This window comes from Tubulanus polymorphus, chromosome 1 (genome assembly GCF_964204645.1).
Source record: "Tubulanus polymorphus chromosome 1, tnTubPoly1.2, whole genome shotgun sequence".
Taxonomy (NCBI): domain Eukaryota; kingdom Metazoa; phylum Nemertea; class Palaeonemertea; order Tubulaniformes; family Tubulanidae; genus Tubulanus; species Tubulanus polymorphus.
This window is the reverse complement of record NC_134025.1, coordinates 26,271,686-26,289,317: the sequence shown is the minus strand read 5'-3', so window position 1 is coordinate 26,289,317 and position 17,632 is coordinate 26,271,686. Positions and strand designations below refer to the sequence as shown.

At 37.8% G+C, this 17,632-nt stretch overlaps 2 protein-coding genes across 4 annotated transcripts in view; one reads left to right on the top strand and one right to left on the bottom strand.

Moving 5' to 3' along the window:
• The window catches only part of LOC141904620 (transmembrane protein 179-like), a 35,938-nt gene extending 19,600 nt beyond the window's left edge, over window positions 1-16,338 (top strand). Inside the window, exons 2-5 of one of the 2 annotated variants that reach the window (XM_074793240.1) lie at window positions 10,923-10,982; window positions 11,973-12,104; window positions 14,398-14,482; window positions 14,672-16,338. In XM_074793240.1, coding sequence (XP_074649341.1) covers window positions 10,923-10,982; window positions 11,973-12,104; window positions 14,398-14,482; window positions 14,672-15,154 — 760 coding nt within the window. In that variant the 3' untranslated portion in view covers window positions 15,155-16,338. The remainder of the gene's footprint in view (window positions 1-10,922; window positions 10,983-11,972; window positions 12,105-14,397; window positions 14,483-14,671) is intronic. The other variant, XM_074793248.1, reaches the window with a different exon arrangement.
• LOC141904632 (protein transport protein Sec61 subunit beta-like) overlaps window positions 1-17,632 on the bottom strand; it is a 110,784-nt gene that overhangs the window by 76,190 nt on the left and 16,962 nt on the right. The window contains exon 1 of one of the 2 annotated variants that reach the window (XM_074793267.1): window positions 4,395-4,398. The exons of the other annotated variant lie outside the window; for it this stretch is intronic. Within the exon in view, the coding sequence (XP_074649368.1) occupies window positions 4,395-4,396 (2 nt within the window). The 5' untranslated portion in view covers window positions 4,397-4,398. Of the gene's footprint in view, window positions 1-4,394; window positions 4,399-17,632 lie in introns of those variants that run through there. 2 annotated transcript variants of the gene reach the window in all.

The window sequence follows — 17,632 nt, the reverse complement described above, 5'->3', positions numbered from 1 at the left end:
ATGCTTATAAGAACAAGTGCATGGCAAAAACAGATGCACAAGATTCAATTACTCTTTTCTCCATTTAAGACAGCGATCGAACTGTTTTCCATGCTACATTTCTTTCTATTTTTTGCATTAATTGCATTTGAAGCGGCACAGGTGCACCGACTTAAAATTTGCATTGCGTGCTAAGAGAGTTATGCCAATGCGTATTCCCTGAGCGAACATTATTTCGGCAAGGGAAAGAATCCCTGTTCATCATGGCCGATAGGCCGTCATTGAACTAGACAGAAATTAACCAAGAAGTAAGAATTCATTAGTTGACCTTGACCAGTACCGACAGTACATTGATTTAGTTGGTTTTATCATCAAGGGACGCTACGGTATTTTCTGCATAATTCTGAACGTATTCGCCAGTCTAGCGGGGCGACAGATACTGCCTGGTGTATTGATATATAACGGCAATTCGTGTTTGATCGACTCCTCTTCATCGTCGACACAATGCGTGAATTGAATTGTTGATGACGCCCCAAAAGCGTCACGATGTTTATCAGACAACGTTCCCGCTATAAGACTACCATATCGATAAGACTTCCTATCGATTTATTAATTAACTTTTCGGCAATCGCGCTTAATCGTGGTGCAAATATTCAATTTATTCGGATGATAGAAGAATGTTTCTGCGGCACTAGTATGGGCTTGGCTATTCATGACGAAAGAAAATGCTTGGTTCGATTTTTCGTCCTTAAAAAAGCTGTAAGCGATTGTTTTTTGTCTTTTTTATTTCGATGTTGGAAACAAACAGACGCCGGTCAATACACAGCCAGTTATCTCTGATGGTATACATATAATGATATCTTTAGCAAGACAGCAATTATTACAGACGACTTGACTGTACACCGCCTGGAATAGAATTGTTTCGTCAGGCGCGCTGAAGAGCGAAAATTTCGCATGGTTGATGTGGTCATGTCACTTTAGATTCTGGTTAGACATTAGCTATAGTTAACGCGCTAATGATTACAAGAAAATACCACCAAAGATAAATATATAGATGGTTGTTAAGTACCCAGCTGCACCAAGTTTTCTGAAACTTCTCATAGACTTAGAATTGTGCTGGTCAGATTGTACGGTTTATGTCATGTTTTGAGTGATAGACAATGTTAGCTAATCTGATATACATGATTCCAGAATGCACTATTAATGAGATTCGATGCCACTTGCGCTGATTTTTACCGACAGATTTACTTCGCCAAACTAACATCTTGCTCGATCCAAGTTATTTACACGTTGTACATACTCTCATGACGATGCGCCGTTAGGTTCAGTTTAATCATCATTACCGAATAAATGAGATCATGTTATAGAGAATAGGAATTTAATTGGAGCCGTAAATCTCTTTTTTCTGATGCAACTTTACTTCGAAATTTTGTGTTAATGCGGCGCCAACATTATTACCTTTCATGTCTAGCTCTCCGAGCTTAAATGACGATAAAAGACTGATATATACGGGGTTCGAATCATAATCCTGGTCATTGCACGTAAAGCCCATATATCATTGTTTTATATCTTTCTCACGCATTTCATCAAGGATTATGGGATGATGAAGGATGCTATCTAATAGACCTTTCAAAACATAGTTCAAATTGAAAGTTTTTTGTAAACCGGTGATTGTATTTATTGGAGATATTTCCTAGGAGGGAACGTACATATTCGCAGCCAATGGGTAGCTAAATTAAATCAGGCAATGGCGAAGTATCATTAATCCATATCATTTTATGGCAGAAGTATGACATGCACGTGATTAGAAAATAGGATTTTCATTTAATGTTTCATGATATCTGATGTAACGGTGAATGTTCGGTAAAATGTATGAGCCATTAATTTGTGTCTCTAATGCCTTGATACATGGATTGAAAGAAGCTATCTATATACGAGTTTATATGGAAATGTATTGTTATTACTGCGATATGTATGTGTTTGATATGGTCACGCAAATATGAAGAAACTTGAGTTTTTTGCAGCCGAATTCAACTATATTGACGACGACGACATCTCAAATTTGAAGCAATCGCTTTTTAGAAAAATAGATGACATTTCATATTTGAAGTGATTTTTCTTTCGAAAAAAAATTGATTAGCTTTCCTGTCAGCTCAACTCGCTGCTGGCAGAGTTACTCCGAAAGGAGTTCGTAAGCAATCAATACAATTCAATCTCGGTATCTTGGCAAGTTTGAGCTGATTTATATCCCAGCAAGGATTTTCACGCAATGTCGCTTGCGAATAATAGCTATTTATCCATTCCATCAAGTGTTAAAGAGCTCTGTACTGGTGTATACTAGTCAAGTGTTAAAATTTGAACTATTCCGTGAAATTATACATTATTAAGTAGTTAAAGGCATAAATAAAACTGTAATCGAGTTAATTCGATTCGCATCAAAGTAGTTCTGTCGAAGGCATCCTCGGCCGGCACGACGACGTCCATGGTAATTATCTATTGCTATATTGAACGACTGTCTTCGGGACAGGAAAAAAGAGTTGAAATTCTGTTCTGATTTCTGTCCGGATGAAAATCTGCTGCCATAAAACGGATATACATGTAATTGGCAAAAACAACCTGGCGAGAAATGATTAAAAGTAAATATCAATATTGCCTGAAAATAAATCCAGAAAGTTGTCTATATATGTCCAGGGCGTATTCTTGCAGCTTAGCTATGACGGCAACGAAACATTAGTACTTAAACTCAACCAGCTGAGAGAATAAGTATCGTTGACAATGAGTGACCGGGTTGTAGCAGTGAATGTTGTACGGAAGTTGCCGGTGTGAATTCCGTCCGTCCATTAACGCACATAATCCTTTCACAGAACGTGTCATTAGACCTGTAAGTCTAAGCTTTCTATCCTTGTACTAGCGAGCTGGTATCAATAAATTCGTAACCCGATAATACAATTGATGCATATGATGTGCAAAGGTAATAGCTACTAATTTTTTTGCTCCTCAAGCGAAAAGAATGATTATCTAATCAGCTTTTGGAATGGAATGGGTGTCACGATTTGTTCAACCCAAGCGTTAAATCTTTAACCTTGACAAAAATTGAAAATGTTTATATAATTGGATACATTTTTTAGATACATTTTCAATCCGTTCCATTGGTGATTTTATTTGCCAGGGTGCTTAAGTAGTACTCTTGGTTATAGGATGAAATAGAATATATCTTTATGCGCATCATTTATCTTATGGTTTACTTTTTTACTGGTGAATACAATATATAAAGCGGTGTTTCGATCGCAGATCATGGCTAGTTAACCATTTTCGACCAGAAGGATCTGAAATTGACTCGGTCGGCCATTTACATATGATCTCCACGTCGCCTTATTCTTGATATTGAACCGGTCTTCGGAATAAGTAACCAGCTATCGTCGATATGCAATCTTAGTATCGGGCCACGTCGTTTTTTCGTTCGCAGCGGGGACGGGCAATTTACTGGAATATTGGATATTTGACGTCACTTGTGATGGTCGCAAAGCGTGAGAGAAATTTGTGGAAAATAACACCGATTTTCCGATTTGTCAGTATATACAAGGAAAACCTTTTACTGGATTATGGGTTTTGAATTGGTTGGACCAGGAACTACCCGCAATCAACAAGACATGATTATCTTCGTCTTGTCGAATACTTTAAATTATTGAGACGCTTAAGGCGTTATGTGGCGTGTAAGAAACATGTTTGCGGAAATCGGGATTTTCGCACACGTCGATAAAAACGAATACCATTAGAGTTTTTGAGGTTTCTTTTTCCAGCAAAGTACTATATTGATTTTCTTCGTAAGCCTTCAGCAAACAGTATATATGTTTAAGGCATCAGCATCTGTATACGTATCTACAGACTACTGACAGAAAAGAAAATATTCTCGTTTTATCAATAAAGTATGCAGTGTAAGCACCTGACAGGTAACAAAAACTTGAAAGTTGATGCCTAAAGCAAAATTCATGGATAAAAGAAGCAAAGAAGTTGCTTGCAGTCACGACTGAATGTTCATATGTACGCCTTTAGTTACTTTAAACATGGATTGCCTTCAATTAGTCACTGTCCAGTTGACAGGATTATCTTGTACGGTGCTTTCCAACAGCTCAGAGCATCATGCGGATAGTTCGTTCTATTCGATTCGCTACCCTTAGGCGGGTGGGTTTAGCTGTAAATTCAATAACGTCAGAGTAAGCGAGCATATACAACAAGGGTTAGATAATTGCGGGGATCGATAGAGTTGCTGTTCCCATCGGAGATTCGGTCTCAGTCATATTTTTCGGATGGAGGTATCAGTCCCTAGTCGGTGGATTGAAACTTATTATGTAAATATCTGCCTGACCCGCGGCAGTATGGAGTCGATCTGCAGTCAGTAATATTTCCGCCGTTGCATTTTGTACTGATTTATCCATTGGCTTATTGGCATTGATTCTCAATGGTGAATAATTCACACTAGTCGAGATTCATAACAGCAACGTGGGATCATTTATCAATTCGAAACGTCTACTGCCAAATGTCTTTTGTATACGAAAACAAAATTCACGGACAAATATCCCAACGCTTAGTTCTACAACGTACAGTAATCTACCATTATGCATAACGTTGTTTCTAGTCACGGTTATTGGCAGTCAAAATCCACTTTTTCATTTTCATTTACTGGCCTAGATACATACCAAGAATGCAAGGTGTGCCATTTATTCATTTGGGCTTTGCTACTCTATTCCAGCGTCTGTTGTGATTAAATTACCAACAAGCATTATGGTTTGTCGGCTCGCATCCTTTCTCTGGTTACACACGACTCCGGTTAATTGGTATTTTTTCTTCGGCGGTTTTCGATCGATTTCGCTATAGTTCTATCTTAATTTCCGACGATGTCAATGAATATTTTATCAGCGCATTTTCAGCTCGACGTTATCAAATGCCTTGTTTTATGTTCAACTCGGCACAAAATCGCTTACATGAAAAAACCGCATTTGAGATGTCAACATGTAGGGATGAAATATGCAAGTTTGTGTATAGAAGACAGTATACTGTGAAAAAACTTCATGGATTAGTTTTTTGGAGTCGCGTGATTGCAACAAGCTGCTTTACTATACGCTGTTGAGAGAACGGAATCTGTTCCTTGGATTGGGAATAGGAGGTCTGTTAGCGATCGGGACGCCTCGACGTAAAAAAGCAACAGAGGCTTTTTCAATCGACCTTTAGAAAGACGGTTGTATCGTTATAGATATATCCATACATATATGAATAAAAATACAAAGCTTTATCAAAAGCCATTTCGAAATTAGAAATTCGCATGATTAATACTTTACTATTAAAAGAATGTGTTCTAATTAAGATCAGTTCCGTGCTAATAATTAATTCACACGTTCTAAAACTGGATTGGCTTTCTGTTTGATGAATTGTCGTTATTTATACCTACTTTCAATCAAATTTATCCGTGTAACGCATATATAATATATTACTTATATGTTTATTCAAAACATCCAAAATTTCTTCCGACTATAATCTATCGTCGAAGCTCCAGTGTATTGATAATTTAGCCGTAAAAAACAGTTCAAAATCTTGATTAATCTAACATTTTATATTTATCTTTTGTAAGATACGCTGAAATTGCTTCACTGAGCTTCAATTTTCTGCATTTCACACACCTGACGATAATTCATACCGATGCCAATCGATGGACTCTTTTTTCGTGCAACACGAAAAACAATTTGTCAAAAATGAAACTCAAAGCGAATAACATTTTTCGCCAAGAGATCTGAACTTTTTTCTATTTCAAGAACATGAATCATTTTACTATTAGATTTCTGTGATGATATATCGGACGGTAGATAAATCGGTTGAGGTCAATCAGTTACCGGATAATTAGCGTCCCTGCATTGTCATCTCGTCGTGACAAATGGCGTGTAGTTTTATGTAAGCCCTTTCCCTCAGACATTGATCTGATAATTTGCCTCAATCAATCAAACCAGGATAACCTCAAATCACTCTCAATAAGTTGTCTTACTTCGACTGATAGGCAGTAATCAGGGGTCACAGAGAGTCATTAAAGTGTGCCGCGCAGCTAGCTTTGATTTGAGTACCGAATGGTACTATCAGGCTCTTCTTGTGTGGCATTGTGGTCCTCTCTTGAGTTTTCATCGATCTGGGAGCCGAAATCAATCCAATTTGCCTGTCGTTCTCCATCCATTGAGATTGCTTCGTTCGTGTGTCGCTCAAAAAAACTGCAATTGCTCGAGTTTTCGTGATATCGATATATTTTGAGCCTTTATTTTCTGACAAGCGCCATTTTCAATCGCGCTGTCTGAGTTGCTTTGTCGGCGACCATATCTATCTCTTTTTGATTCAGTGCACATAATGAATGTAGTTTAATGAAACTGGCAGAAGCGAACTCGTTCTGTCAAAAATGCAATTAGAATAGGTTTGAGGAGAAAACTAATTAAAATCAGGTCGACCGCAATTTTCATTAATATTCATAGCACCATCCGTGATCGCATTGGCTTTGGTCGTGATCCTAAATTCAACCGGCGTAATTCGAACATGTAGATGTCTCCCATATATACATATACATCCTTGTTAGACTCCGACGTGACATGTTATATACTTGACATCATGTATAGTGTAGTGGAGTGAATCTAATAGGACCCCCGAAGAGAAACTCAAATTAAATCTATCCTTCCCTTTTCTGAAAAAGCGCATTGATAATTGACATAGAAACTAACATCTTTCGAACGACTGTAGCTAGTGTTTTTGCAAGATTTATCTGATTAATTCTGATGATACGTATATGCCCGACTCTTTGGCTTTATGAAAGGCGGTGAAGTTAGCCGTGTGACGAAAGAATAATGACACTATACAAGCTGAATATTCATCATTAATTCAAAACTCGCGATCCCGACGGATCGAAACGGTAATAACTAAATCGTTAATGTCGAAAGTAAACTGTAAACTCTATGGGTTACACGACCGATTATAATCTCGTCAGTCTTTCGTATCATGACGAAGGTGTACTGTAAACAACTGCAATGAAAGTATAATTTTAAGTTTTTTTTTTCAGGCTCGAAATTTGTATCTGGGAACGAAAACGAACCTATACAAACAATATTTCCTGCCATCGTGGTAAAATTTTTGTAAAATTGTGTTTCCCATCAGACCAGTTTGTATAACTGTGATGAGTAAATAAGTATATACTGATACTGGTAAACTATACCGTGCGTTACATTGAAATATGTTTAGGCCTTCATCTGTATCTGTCGGATATAGTAATATATGATTCCCGTTGTGTTGTTAAACTAAGAATCGTCGTGGCCTGATTTGAAAGTGGGAATTTACTATGTTGCTTTATTTGACGGCGATAAATAGATCAAGAGATGAGACATGATTTATTATCTCGAAGAAGAGCGGTTCAAACATGCAATTCCTTGCGATAGTTTTATTGATCCGGGGTTTCATCTTTCTCTTGCTCACTTAATCTTCTTCTGTTATTGGGTGTCTTTTGCCGTATCGTTGACTGTGTTGGTATTCGCAGATTCGGTGCCAATGGTATTGCTATCTCGACTAACTAAATAGGATAACTCGTCGAAAGATAGATAGCATCAACCCGAAGTGACACGCGAGAATATACATACATTTTGTTTAGCTGGATGATTTTGCGCCGGTTCGTGGCGAATATCGAGTAAACCGCACAATTGGATGCAGACCACGTAATGGATCAGCCATGGAGAGTATCTGATCTGAATTGACCAGTTTTTAGAAATATGCTGATAAATAAATAGAGAAAGCCATTTTATTCATAGTTAAATGAAACGTCGAGCTGTCATCCATTTAGAGCAAAACTCATCACCATCGAATGTCAATATTAGGCAATCAGGATTAGTTTGTTTATCGGTGCCGAATTTTTCAAACCCTTGTGACAGTTTCGCTTAGAAAATAAAATGTGAAAAACTAGTCAAAATTGATTTCATGCGCATCGCTCTTGACACGCGAAGCTGGCAGGTCTTAATTCAAATTGTATCACCCAGTCGCCAAACTAGACGACGAAGAAAATGATCAAAAGACATCATCGATATTTCAAAGCGTGTGGGTGAAAGTTCTGTCGTAATCAATCGAATGAAATGCTCAATGGATTGTTCTCGGTTTTAGAAAAACGAATGAAAATCTATACAAAGTCTCCAAAGGCCAAAGCTATTCACGAGAAGCGTTATCATATTATTTCCCTCGACAAGAAGATGACAAAAATAATGAAGTACGAAAGCATTAAAAAAAACATTCAATCGATCGATTGCGTTCGGCCGCAATTCAGAGAGTGATGCCACAATTTAACGGCAGAGATTCATCAAGTATCCGTACATGCATCCCGGTCTGTCTCTTTAATCAACCTCGCTATCTAATTAATTATATGAGTCGTATATATCTGGCAACGGTACTGGTGAGATATTCTGTAAACACGAGTAGCCGATGTACAGACCGCGAAGGACCATCTATCGCACGGCGGTTGATAAGATTAAACGTTTACAATCCGGTCCATCGCTGGAATAAATTTGATTTTACTGAACCGCCGGCGTGAGGAGTTAAAGCGAATTCATCCGTGTCCGAATCCATAATTGTGTGGAGGTTCATACGGCGGTTTTTCATATAGTATAATATACAAGCCGGATGTGAGTGGGTAGTACACGATATAGCGATGAAATCTTGATTAATTCTCGGATTAAGTTTAATTATATCGGTATACAAGTATTTGTTCAGTTTCATTCAAACGGGAATAGAATCCACCCCAGTCTTGACACAAGACTATTCGTCATCAACATGAGATTCATAATTCGTAAATCATTTTAAGGAGAAGTTCTATCGAAAAGACTTTCCGGCATGAATAATCAATTAATACGAAACGCCACTGTGTTCTCTAAGATGTAACCCTTTAAGTTAGCTGCATGTGATTGTAAAATAAATGAATATACTAGTTGTTTGAAGGGGTCAGTCGACGGGGGCGATGAAACATTACCAGCATTCGATTAATTCAACTATACAAGAGGCCATATTAGCATTTTTACTGTAGCCGTATATTCCGCATCATTGACTTTGACAAACGCGATCCGCTCCTGTATAAGAAATTGCTTGGCCAACGCTAAAAGAAGAAGATACGATCCCGAAAAAATGAGATCACAAGTTTTTTTTGCTCTTTGGTCGATGGAAACGAGATCAGCCCATTGCCAGTGGACGATATTCGTTACTAAGCAGGATATTGAAATATGAACAAACAATCACAGCTACGTAAAAAGGCACTGCCGCCTCATATCTCAAGATCATTTCACGTCAGAGTAGCATTTTCGTCCATTAAACCAATCTCTTTTACTGTAGAGTCTTTGCATTTCTGGCTCAGTTGACTGCACAACGCTCATTACGATTTATGTAATTAAAAGAACATCTATTTTGTTCCTGCGTTGACAACCGGTTGACGCTCGGTGATACATCAGGTGTTCTTTCAGACATTATGTAGAATAACGCCTTCACAGACGGAAACTAACAGTATCGACAATATTAACATTGTGGTCAGGTGTCACTTCAGACCGTTGTCCAGTCGGCGTATGGTCCTGATGAAGAACACACTTGCAATTGATCAGCGCACAAATGAGATGATGCTGGCTGTTCATCAATCATTTCGCTACGTTTCCAAGTGTCTTCTGCCTCCATACTTCAGGTATTATCTGAAAATGCTATCTTGTTCGTGAATTAATCTTATGTCAATATCTACGCCTACGTCGCGAGCTCTTCTTCACAATGCACAGGTTGACAAAACAAATAACTTGTTTTTGGTCTTATTCACCATTAAATCTTCCAAATCAAAGAGAAAAACGATTGCCTATTTTTTCTCGATCGGATTGCGTTATTGCATTCGTATGTATTCATACACTCTAGAAATCCATCACGAATCTGATAAGTCGTGTTGTCAATACAATACCCCTAAATCCATCGGTCGTTGATGTTACTGTGTACGTGGACACAAATCATTTATGTCGTTGTCGTTAATCTACCCATTTTACCGTGTACTAACCTTTTTACGTCGGTCGAGATTTATCGTCGCCATAAAAGCCTAGCGACTACATCATTATCAAATATGTACCTGGTCTATTCGCTTGGGACATTATGACTTCAATCAACAGTGACAATAACTGACCAAAACTTTTCTATGAAACGCATTCTGGATCAAAAGTCAAACACCATATTTCGCTTTTTGTTATTCCTAATGGGTTAGGACGCAAGTAAAATGTGCAATTTATATATTGTTTTCATATACAACGACGAAGCTTTTTAAGGTTATCTGGATCGGAGTGTCTTAGTATGATTGTGTTATTTTTTCCATTTAACATTTAACCATTTTATTCTCGATCAGAGCATCGAGTTACGAGAATGATAAAATGTGCAATTTAAACGAATCTTTATTTCCATTAACATGCTATTCGTTATTATCACATTATCACGCCAAATCCTCCTAGGCTAGGTTATAATCATCCACAGTGCCACAGGATTTGACCTCGCACTTGACGATAGTAATTGGAATCTGCGTTAAGTTTACCATCGAAGAATCAACATTTACTTTGTGAATCAATTGCATCTAATCTTGATATATCGATTTATATATGCAATGCACGTTATTACCCACGTTACAAATATTATGCTCGATTGAATTTTGTAGCACGAGCAACAAGCGACTGGTATTACGCTCAATCAGTGAATCGGAATTTCGTCGATTTCTTCGATATCCAACTTACCATAGCACTATCATAGATATGAATATAGCGAGCGCATAGCGAGTGAAAGAAAAAGCACTTATTATATAGTAGGCCTATGTTATATGTTACGTTTTAGTTTTTTCGTGGATGTAGCTTTTTTGTATTTGTGTTTTGTCTGTTCTCCAGGCCGAAGATCAACGCGGGAAGCGGTCGGTATTATAATGTCGATACGTCGTGGCATTTAGGGTATGTTAAATTGTTTTAATAATTACTCGGATAACGTATGGTAACAAAACCTTTGCAGCGGTCCGACGGGCAACGACTGCGCCAAATCTACTGTTACATCTTGTGAAGTGCGTAGGGCGATTGAATCAGGGGTTCACTCCTTCCGTCGTTAGCCTGATGCAAAGGTGGAAATATATAAAAAGTATGCATGTCATTTGTGACAATTGCCTTAATATAAGATCTTTTCCGGACTGAGCGTTCGTATGCGTTTTAATTTTTATTTTCTGGTGTTTTTTTTTTAAATTTTTTAATTAGTTTACCGTTGAGTTCTTTTGTACTTAGGGATTATGAGATAGGTAAGTTAATCCGGTATGGTGGAGTATTACTAATAATTTGTAGGAGTCGAACATAAACTGGTGATGGATTTGTTAATGGTTGTTTAGAAATGCATGTTCGAGTGTTTTTCCATGTAGTGAAATATTTCCATTATACAAATAGAAGATGAACGGAAATGGGTAGATTACAGGTGTCACCAATGACACAAGTATATCCTCGCGGACCCACAACTACCTTAGCATAAACTTTACTCTGCATAATCTGTTTCCTATTTACATATCGCATTTACAAACAAATCCCTTTAAGAGCATCTATAAGTTATGCCTCATGCATACGGAGATGCTGCGTTAAATCAAAAGAAAGTAATTTATTAGTTTTTGTAGCACCAACTGATGTGTTTTATGCCGGTGCAATTCCTTTGGGTACAGAAGCTCTAGCCCTAAATAAACTTCATTACCTTGTGGAAACATTGACGTGTATGCTAAATCTAATAAAACTACAGCCTGTTAAGGAATGGCAAGAATATTATTGTCGATAAATAGATGTAGAAAGCACTCTTCTTGTTTTAAGTAAACAGTTGTTGAGGCGTTATCGAATCTTGTAAGATTGACACATATGTACCAACGGTGTGCACGATGAAGTGACTGAACATCTGAAAAAAATGTTTCTTTTCAGGAAAGCTGATAAGATAATATTCCCAACGCTACTCTTCAACACAGTATTATTTACGTTCGAACTCATTGGAAGCTGCGTCATGTCCCTTGGTCTCCGAAAGTGGTGTCAAGCGCTCGAGACAAACAAAGGAGGGTGAGACAGATTTTTAGTTTATTTATCTATAGAAAGTAAAGTAGTTTGTAATGAATGTGAGGAAACCTAACCTCTTAAATTTCAGAATATGGTTGATATTTTTTCAACGTAACTTTGTATTGCTTACTTAAGTATAAGGATACCGAGTATAGCTTTCATCAAGTATTCGTTTCGAGTTAAAGATTTCTTATTAGGTCTAGAACTAGTTCTGCTGCAGGCATATCCGGATCAAAATGCTGCGAAGATCCCGGCATTTACAGAACTCATCGTTAATGTATCGTATCGACTTAAATCAGCCCCGCGAGAAGTGAAAAACTGTCGACTGAAATTCATCATTTTACATTTTAGACTTTTGAAAAATTAAAGAGCCCAAATGTTCCGTATGAACGTAATGCGATATCCAATTTACCCTAGAGAAAAATCTTCACTCAAATATCATCCATCCAGCGTGCCATGTCTGAAAGAAAGATTAATAAGACAGTATAGTGATGGTGATCTGTTACACCGTAGGGAAATATGAGTACTTCCATTGATCTTCTTGATGAGGTTGTTTTTCCGAAGTTGTAAAACTAACTTCGATTGATTGTCGATGCTTATTAAACATATTTTGCTCGTTAGTGAATGCCGCGATGTGATTCGTTTTAATGATTTCATGCGTCACGCGTTTTCAAATCGCGACATATTGCGTCGATTTCTATCTACGATATGAATATCAATTGAGTCTCGTAGATCATTTGCTGATTTCAAACATCTTTTGATAGGCGTCATCAATGCGCTATCCTAAGCTAGCTCGCTACATCGAGAGCTATTTGAAACACTTTTCACGTGTATTCAACTAATTTTCTTTTATTGTTTGCCTGTTTTATTGGACAGTAAAACACATTTCATTCCATTCGAGATGCGACAGTTTTCTAATTTACGACTACTGAACGAGACGTCGTTCGATTAACTCTCTGTAATAGTCTCTAGTTCTGGCGAAAGTCCTTTTATTACCTAATGGCGAACAAAAAATCTGAATGATCGAGCACATTTTGTGTTTCTCCAAATAAAACTCTTGAGGGAAATGACGAAATTGTAAGCTCCAGATATATCAATTCACTACTAGAAGCTGGCTATTTATGCCAGTAAGTGTGCCCATGTAAATACGATTTACGGGCAACGTAGAGCGCCATAACGCTAGAAATTGTCCCCGTTTTATATGTATTATTTCTAGCCATAGAGCAATATACTCCTTTGAGAACGTTGCCGTATTCAATTAGAATATGGTTGATTATCCGTGAAGCAGAAAAAAGTCGTCGTGTTTTCTACCGCGTATTCATCGCAAGATGATATAGATTATTAACGCCGGACTCTATTATGTAAAGGTGGTTATTGATGAGCGAGGCAAAAATCATATTTCGAATAGGAGAACGTGCAATTCTACAAGTAAAACAGATTCCATCGATACATCTCCGCGCAGAAAATCGGCTCTTCTTGTCACCAGAGTACATTAATCACAAAATACCGTACTGCAGTACATTAAGAAAATTGATAATTTCACCATACTGTGTCTCCATCGGAGATGGACGCATCAAGCCGCGAAAAATCATTAATTTGGTAAAATATTACGTGTACATTCGGAGAGGGAGAAAGGGTTTCAATCTCAAATATCGTCCGAACCATCAATACTTATTCGCTCCCACATCTTATCTTCAGCGCTCTGGGTGATAAAGATTCTCCTAAACTACGCGCCGAACTGCTGTTCTGTCATTTATTAACAAACTATACTCCTTTTACGCGTTAAACAAGACAGCATAATCCCCTCATCTGTCACGGTACAAGCTCGTCTCACCAGATCGTCAGGTGCATTATTTGCTACTGGACACTCTGTGACTGACATTTCCACGTCTTTGAATCTTTAATGAACGGTACTGTGTTGCATTCGGTGCACAACGGCAACGCAACGCATTGAATCCTTGAATTATTTGGTTACATCTCAGGGTAATCATTCCGACATTACATTCAGGATCCGAGACTCCGTGCGTCATTTTCGATGTAATGTGTATGCGCAGTTAACGAGATCTTTTTACCCCAATTGACAAATACACGAGTCACAAATGCAGCTCACACGCAAACAAAATTGTGAAATCCGATAAGGCATTTCTCGTTTTAACTAGATCAATTTAGCTCATGCGTTTACAAGACAAACTTAGAAACTGGTTTTCAGTCGGGCTTTTTCTCACATTTGATTTAATCGTCTGAAGTTCCTCCGCCACTCCATCATTTTAATCATATTTCCATCTCGTATCTTCAGATTTACCTGCGAGGCTACACAGTATCTACGCTGGCCTGGAAATGTCAATGGCTCTCGTTTTTACATATTGCTCACCATATCAGAGGTACGTATTGAGCGTTTCAAAATAACCCGGGGCTAAATCTTCATTTCGAAATGATAGAAATATTGAGAAAATAACTAATCATGTCCCAGTTCGAAAGTGTTGTTTCCACTTCGGGGTCGACATATTAACAACCCATTACTGTGAAACTGCTGGCAGACCCGTCAAGACAATTTTTCATCAATTTTTCAGATATCTTCGTGGTTGGTCACGATAACGACAGGCGGCTTGTCAGCCATAGCTGCCGAACGATTTTGCCGATCTTATTGGGCGCCGAATTTTAGATATACTATACGTTACGAGAACGGACTCGTAGGAATGGACATGAAAAATATTGTGGCGGACAATCCGTCGGTGTCGTACAATGCTGTCGAAAACTCCGGTTACGCGGACAATGCGAACCATCAACATCAGATGCAGCTGCAACAACAACAAAAACAATTTCAACACGAACAAATTCATCAAGTCGGCGAAAGTTCTAACGATCTCGAAGACGAAATCGCTCAGGATCAAACGCTTCCGAAACCGGAAACCGATAGCAAAATTAACGTACCGAAACCCGAAAATCCCTGGGCGAACGAAAACGCCCCGCTCCGCAAAAAATACGTGGTCGTGTATTCAGCGCCTCCTGGATATTCCATACCAGAAGACATGCAACTTATCAGTACCGTATAGCGCCGTTTAAACAACAGATAAACATTCATAATGAAATCTGTTTTTCATTCATTTCTATATCATACACGCAGGAGCATCTCGTTTTTCCTTATACTCGAAATATTAGCGCAACATAGTACGAATTCAGCTTGATTGTTGATGATGAAACACGAAATAGACGTTGATGTATGAGTGATCTCTCCATTCCCTTTTGGCACGATTAGGTAAAGATAAAACAATATTACGACGGGTTTATTCATATTCATAATCACGGGCTGTACTAGGAAAATACGTTGGGTTTATTGTTAAGGCGATATAGTGTACATGTAAATCCAGCTTGTATATATATATATATAAGCCAGTTATAGGGATCGTGGTGAATATTATCTGTAGTGATATAAAGTTTTCATATCACTTTCAATACTTCTCAATATAGATCTATGTATCTTAGATACTTTCTTGATCTGGATTTTTAATCTTATTCGTAACGCATGTTCTTACAATGATGATAACATAACTCGGCACATTTTCATAACCTGTTAGTCAACGGTTGATAAACAAGAAAGTTATAGTTTCTGTGTTATATAGACTCACACGTCGATATGACAATATTATACGAGTTATCAGAGAATTCATTCTTCTCTAAAAAATCTATCATGTTTACAAATTTGCCTGTTCGAGGCCATCAAGGTTCTTTGATATTCAGCTACTGAATTTAAAGATTGTAAAGTCTGTTTGCTATATCACTCCTGTTGAACGATCTATAATTTCAATATCAGATTCATTCAAAGTAACGTGTTTTAAAACTGTGATAAAATTGTCATTCAACGCGCTTGTATTGTAATGATATGGTTTTTCGTTTTAAGTATGTCCAGAGATTTTGTATACGTATATTAATCGTTTATTGCAACATGCAAAAGGTTGAGGATGCAATACCCACCCGTGAAATGAATATTAATTGTTAACTGTTATCAATCTTTGGTTATAATTAACACCCACACCTAAATCACCGCATTTTGTGCCACTGTATTCAATTCGAAAAAAACATTAGAATACAACTAAGCTTCTTTATTGATCAGCGAAAATATCGGTTTCTAACCGTTGTTCATCAGATATAATGTAATTTGCACCACTCTAACTGTTAACCGTGTTCAATTTGCAATTATAGGAACAGCGAATAACGTAATTTGAATTGAGGACGATCTTTCCCGATGTGTCATATAATAATGTATTATCGTTATGTTGAATACTTGATTATTATGGATTCAGCGGATTGTAATTTTTCCTCTTATGTAATAAAATAAAATCGCTCGATGTTTTGTAGAATTCTCAGTTCCAGTTCGATATCTGCGTCAATCGATGCTAATCATGACCCGACTTCGAGGTCGAATACATGAATCTTCAATCTCATGGTCCAATTCAATTTAATGCATCCCACAAGGCGAATGTTAAACTATGAATCTATTGCATCCAGCGAATTGGCTTAGCTCACTTCGAATCCATATAAGACAAAAGTCTCGTGGGATTAACATTTTCAAAAATCTGACCAGAGACTAGTTGAAACAACAACCGATGATCCAATATCAATCAAGCCCTATCCTCGGGGTGTTGCTGATAATTTTTATTTGGTTGGAAGGATGCTGTAGCTGCATAGAATATTCGATTCGGACCGTGTAATTATCAAATCAATGAAGCCGCATCGGTTATTTACCAGTGATGAAGAGATGACCAATACAAATTGCTGAACACGGCCGCAACGTCTTGATTAAATTTTCAGTATTCAGACCGTGGTCTGATTGCCGGCATAAACAAAATAAATTCAATTCCCGTACACATGTTCACGTGCGCGGATTAATGGTGGTTTGGGTGATTTATGATCGTCTGCTAATGGTCGGGCCGTCGGGTGGAATTCGTCTCCATCCATCACGAAAATAAAACACATCAGTTAAAGACTGTCCGTGGTATCGTCACATATTCGCGTCACGTCAACTGAGACGAGTAACGTGAGAGCGAAAGAGAAATCACTAAAATTTATGTACTATCTACTTCAGTCTGAATGGTCGTATCAATCTAAAGGGGTTGTCATAGTAAGTAGATTTAGTGAAGCTCTTCTTGGGGCTAGGAAAAAAATACTATCAACAGAAAAAATACTAACAACGAATCATTTCTCGGTGGTCCTGAGCCCTTGAAAAAATACTCGTCCTATGATTTCCACGCACGTTAGGTACTAGATTTCCATAATGAGAACGTAAATTGGAAGCGATTTTTATGGCCAATCTATTTGTAATTAAGACCGTAGCTCATATTGACAAAGATTTTCGATACGCATGGTGGCTTGGCAGATTTATGAGTGTTAATTAATTCAACACGGATTTTTTTTCATCCCCTGGATGATTAACAGCGCCGGATGCGAAACCCAAACGCCATCTGCCAGCGGAAAACAAACGAATTCTTTTTCGCCTCCCGTGGTGAAGCAAATATCTTCAGCATTGAACGTAT